This window comes from Entelurus aequoreus, linkage group LG03 (genome assembly GCF_033978785.1).
Source record: "Entelurus aequoreus isolate RoL-2023_Sb linkage group LG03, RoL_Eaeq_v1.1, whole genome shotgun sequence".
NCBI lineage: Eukaryota > Metazoa > Chordata > Actinopteri > Syngnathiformes > Syngnathidae > Entelurus > Entelurus aequoreus.
In genome coordinates, this window is record NC_084733.1 from 20859512 (window position 1) to 20865511 (window position 6000).

The 6000-nt window shown below is 38.8% G+C and overlaps 1 protein-coding gene across 4 annotated transcripts in view; it reads right to left on the minus strand.

The window, feature by feature from the left end:
- Positions 1–6000, minus strand: part of ptpn21 (protein tyrosine phosphatase non-receptor type 21) — a 43336-nt gene that overhangs the window by 11865 nt on the left and 25471 nt on the right. For all 4 annotated transcript variants that reach the window (XM_062041442.1, XM_062041441.1, XM_062041444.1 and 1 more), the window contains 3 exons: positions 4259–4396; positions 3797–4015; positions 1084–1212 (listed from right to left, as the gene is read on the minus strand). In XM_062041442.1, coding sequence (XP_061897426.1) covers positions 1084–1212; positions 3797–4015; positions 4259–4396 — 486 coding nt within the window. The remainder of the gene's footprint in view (positions 1–1083; positions 1213–3796; positions 4016–4258; positions 4397–6000) is intronic.

The following is a 6000-nucleotide window of genomic DNA, read 5'->3' on the forward strand; positions in this document are numbered from 1 at the left end:
GTCCATCTGATTGTCTAGTTAGCTAACATATATTACCCCCCTACACAATCTGGACTGTGGTCCCAACTTTTACCCCTGTTGGCTTTTACAATCTTTATCTTCATCAATTATTTCAACTTAATGTTATTCAAGTATGACATTTTTAAATTTAATTAATTTCATAGACAAGCTAGCGGCTACGATTTCAGTACTATTGCAGATCTTTGCTCCTTCTCAACTCTGTGGTAATATTCTTTTCACAAAATACAACCAATAGTACACGTTAATGTTAACTCTTACTAGTGAAAAGTAATCCCCCGATTCCTATTTTCAACAATCCGCTCATTTGAGCGGGAAAACGCTGAACACCAGCCCGGCATCTTTGTTTTCTACCTGTCAACTGTCAGTGTAGGCTGCTCGCCGGCTCCTCATCACCACTTCAAGATGGCGGCCGAATTTCTCGCATCACAGAAGCCAATGCTGTGTCTACTTATAAGATGTCTATGCCCAACGCGCTCAATGTGCAGTTCTAATCTGTCGCACACGGCCAGACAGATTACGCTTCTATTTGATGAAAACAACTAAAACATCCAACTGCCTTCTACCCTGGAAGAAGCTGTTTTCTAAACGAGAAATATTATCATGTTTTAATCTCACATGATCTCGTCACACAGAAGCAACAGAGGCGGAACACGGCCTGTGTGTGTGTGTGTGTGTGTGTGTGTGTGTGTGTGTGTGTGTGTGTGTGTGTGTGTGTGTGTGTGTGTGTGTGTGTGTGTGTGTGTTATTCCACAGTGCTGTCAACAAGGATGAGGCATACAACACCTGACACTGGCTTCTGTTCGGTAAGTATCTTATACGTCACGCCAGATGCGAATGTCATCACACGTTAACAGCAATATCCTGCTGTGGCTGGGATTATTGTTTGTTGAATGTCAGACTTGCTGGTTTTCTCCGTGAAAGACTTTCAGAAAATTTCCCTGAGACTTTGTTCCTCCATTTTAAGTTGGTGCCATTTTTACAGAGCGGAAACCCAGTTTAAAAGGGGAAAAAAAGCCGGCTCTGACAGGCTGTGTGAAAGGGGCTACAGAAACGTCAACTGACCTCTTCGGCCGTGACCATGGCGATGATGGTGACACCCTGCTCCCACACCATCTGCCAGAAGTCCTGGCATGTGTTGACAAGGGGCCCCTGGGTGGCGATGTAGTTCCACTCGTGTCCTCCAACATTCAACTGGGGAGACAAAGACACCCTTTTTTAAAAGACAAACACAACATTACTTGCTGCAATGTGTCGGAAAAACCAGTCCCGCAGCAAACTTTCAGACACCCGTGTGGGAGTCGCAGCATGTCATGCATTGTTGTCTGGACACTTGTGAGATGTCTTCTTGCTGATAACGCTCATTGCACACTTTATCAGGTGCAAGTATCCAAAACCATGCCGTATTTGTCATAGTTTCTCCGGAGCTTGTGATGGTGAAACAGAATGAGTGAAAAAAAGAGGAAAACCCAAATAGTCTACTCGAACTTTGGGATGTCCCTATGGTTGCTACCTTTTATTTGTGATAACGCTAGTATGCCTAATCAATAATTACTACACTTAAAGTGTTTATAAAGTACAAAGAAGAAGAACCATGATAAACATTCTGAATTTATTTAATCCATCCATTTTCAAAATAATCTTACTCATCTCACTATATGAAATGTAACTTACTTCACCGAGTATTATTTATTTATTTGTATTGTGATTACTTATGGAGTACCGTATTTTTCGGAGTATAAGTCGCTCCGGAGTATAAGTCGCACCGGCCGAAAATGCATAATAAAGAAGGAAAAAAACATATATAAGTCGCACTGAAGTCTAAGTCGCATTTTTGGGGGAAATGTATTTGATAAAACCCAACACCAAGAATAGACATTTGAAAGGCAATTTAAAATAAATAAAAAATAGTGAACAACAGGCTGAATAAGTGTACGTTATATGACGCATAAATAACCAACTGAGAACGTGCCTGGTATGTTAACGTAACATATTATGGTAAGAGTCATTCAAATAACTATAACATATAGAACATGCTATATGTTTACCAAATAATCTGTCACTCCTAATCGCGAAAGCCCATGAAATCTTATACGTCTAGTCTCTTACGTGAATGAGCTAAATAATATTATTTGATATTTTACGGTAATGTGTTAATAATTAGTAAATAGTAAATAACATAAATCGCTCCTGAGTATAAGTCGCACACCCGGCCAAACTATGAAAAAAACTGACTTATAGTCCGAAAAATACGGTATATTGTGAATAAATTGAGAACAGGAAGTGAACAAAAGTTTTAGCAACTGTTATGAAAAAGAAAATGGGTAGGATTAAATAAGCTCTGCTTCTTCCTACTCCTTTTCGAACATGTTGAAAAGAGAAACTGGAAATTGTGATGTATCATGTTGTATGCTTGCATGTTCGAAATAAACTCAAACTCAACTCAACACTTAACAAAATAAGTAAGTCATATGATTTCCGCATTTACGTGACCGCCGACAGAGTCCCATAATTGGACAATCAAACGGAATCCGCTGTTAAACACAGAATATCAGAGAAATTTACATAAATGTAAGACAATTGTTGTCATTGTGAGGAGAGGGAACATTTATTGAGGGTGTCCGATAATGCACATTCATCCCCGACACATAAACTAAACAATGTCGAGACGGTCACTTGAAACAGCGATTAAACCCAAAGCCAAAGCTAGCAAGAGCAATCCATAAACACACAACGCATCTCATCTGCTGGTGTTGTTGTGAACGACATCATCGATGTAATGTACAGACACAACAGCAGTAGCAGCTTGAGAGTCACGTGAGTCGCCTCTTTACTCGTCAAGGTGAGACAACAGCACAGCACACTTCCTCCCCTTCACAACAATAGCGTGTTGCGCCACATCTGGTCTGATTACACTAACAAAATAAGTATCTTACACAACAATAATGTACTTAACGAACTTATTGATACATCCATCCATCCATTTTCTACCGCTTATCCCTTTGGGGGTCGTGGGGGGTGCTGGAGCCTATCTCAGTTGCGTTTGGGCGGAAGGCGGGGTACACCCTGGACAATTCGCCACCTCATCGCAGGGCCAACACTAATAGACAGACAACATTCACACTCACATTCACAAACTAGGGCCAATCAACCTATCCCCATTTACACTTAAAATATTTAATACTTAAAATACTGGTCAAAAGTGTCCACAGATGTTTTGATCCAGTAAATGATGCTTTTTGCATTTATCTAGCAAACAATTTATTAAACATACATGCTATATTGGTAAAATAAGTGTAAAAGGTCAAAAACGGAATTAAAAACAATTACAACGGAAAAACTGAAATGTATTGTTTTTTGTATTGCTATTTTTATTTTACTTGTTGTGGTTTATTAATTACTAATTTATATCCAGTTTTTTTTTACTGTATTTAAAGTTGAGTTTTGGTGGTACAATAAATACTCATGTTTAAAATTAATAAATGATCGTGTAATCGTGAATACAAAATAAATAAAAAATAATCGTGATTATTATTTTCGCCACAATCGTCCAGCCCAAATTTTTTGCCAGTTACATTTTTTTTCAATGTGTGATTTATGTACCGGTAACTAAGGTGTTGCTGTAGCTTTTTTACTTCAGATGCAGTCAGTAACCACTTGTTCAGCGTCTTTAGTTCTGCTAGTGGTGTTTCTCAAGGTTCCATTTTAGGTCCTCTCTTTTTTTATCATTTGGGCGAGTCAACCTAATGATGTGGCCAGTGGGTGGGTGGTCACTTACTTTAATGTGCGATGCATTAATGTAGCCAGTGTTGTTTTCCTTGGTGGGGACCAGCTCCACGCGCGTGTCGTCGTATGGCAGCACATCCTGAAAGCGGTTCTTGTCGGCGCTTTCCGGCATCTGGGCGACGGTGCACTCCCCAGACGGGCGAGACTTGGGGACGCTCTCGTACTCTTTCAGCAACTCGCCCATCTCCATGTGTCGCTCCAGGTCTTTACACTGGAAAACAAGACCAGGACACTGTTTAGAGTCGATACGTAGCTAAGTGCAGCATGTCCTCATTTGGATCCCCTTAGACTACCTAGTGCTTAACTTTACTGAGCTTTTACTAACCTAAGACTAATGAGTCCAACATCTTTCGGTATCTTGTTTCCTTGAATCCCAATCAGCTAGCATTATAAAGTCTGTAACATGCATCTAGACGCACGTGTAAATGTTTCAGCTTGGCGAAGCTGTCCCTACCTTCTCATCATTGGAGGCTTGTTCGGGCTCGTCCTTCACATCGCTCTGTGCAGGGTGCCTCGACACCGACAGGCCATTGAGATGGGCAACCTTCAGAGGGCCCATCTTTCTCATGTTCAACCGTACGCTCTTCATGCCCTGGTGTGAGAAGAGGAGTACAAGCACGGAAGACGAGTGAACACGACTGTATTATCTTGTTTATCCCAGCTAAAGCAGCTCAAAGTGGGCGTGGAAAATTGTGCCCCATTTGGAATTTTTGTGTTGAAATGCAACCTGGCCGGTTTGCCTGCGTGGCTGAAGGCCAACTGAGGATGGATTAGATTTGCAACAAGGGTGAAGAGCCAATGACAATTTTTGAAACCAACACAATGGCACAAAACAAAAGTTACTCACACATTTGTTTCTGGCACGTTTAAGATTAAAATAACACCAGGTACACCCCTCTTCTCCCACAGTAATGCACAATAAGCTAATTGAAGATGTAAAATTGTGAGGTCAGGTGTAAATGTCTATATGCGTCCTGTAATTGACCGGTGACCAGCATTTTTCCAACCAGTCATCTGACATAGGTTCCAGCTCAGTAGTGTTTCCCTGACATTCTTTAAAAAAAAAATTAACTGTATTTTTTTTATTTATTTATATATATATATATACATACATACATACATACACACACACATACATGTATGTATGTATATATATATACACATACATATATGTATGTATATATACATATATGTATGTATATATATATATACATATATGTATGTATATATACATATATATATATATATATACATACATATATGTTAAAATTATGTATTATATATTGTATATTATATATAATATATATGATATATGATACATATATTATATATATATATATATATATATATATATATATATATATATATATATATATATATATATATATATATATATATATATATATATATATATATATATATATATATATATATATATATATATATATATATATATATATATATATATATCATATCATATATTTATGTATACCGTATTTTTCGGACTATAAGTCGCTCCGGAGTATACGTCGCACCGGCCGAAAATGCACAATAAAGAAGGAAAAAAACATATATACGTCGCACTGGAGTATAAGTCGCATTTTTGGGGGAAATTTATTTGATAAAATCCAACACCAAGAATAGACATTTGAAAGGCAATTTACAATAAATAAAGAATAGTAAACAACAGGCTGAATAAGTGTACGCCATATGACGCACAAATAACCAACTGAGAACGTGCCTGGTATGTTAACGCAACACATCATGGCAAGAGTCATTCAAATAACTATAACATAGAACATGCTATACGTTTACCAAACAATCTGTCACTCCCGATCGCTAAATCCGATGAAATCTTCCCCCCCGGTGTCCACTCTGGTATGCACCGCTTCCTTTCTTTCTGCTGCTCGATCGCCGTTCTCTGCTGCGTATTTCACTACGTCTGGCTTGTAATCTGCAGTATATGATTTCCTTTTCGCTGCCATTTTAGTTCAGCCCTTCTCAGTTTTTATAAGTTACCCCCAATGTTGAAATAATCCATTTTAATAGCTACGGACGTAGCAGCAGTTAGCATCCCATGACCCACAATGCACTTCTGCCATGACGCACAATGCACTTCTGCCATGACCCGCCCCCGCCGAATTCTTATTGGTTGACGTGTGTGACGACTGCTGACGTGTGTGTGACGATTGCGGA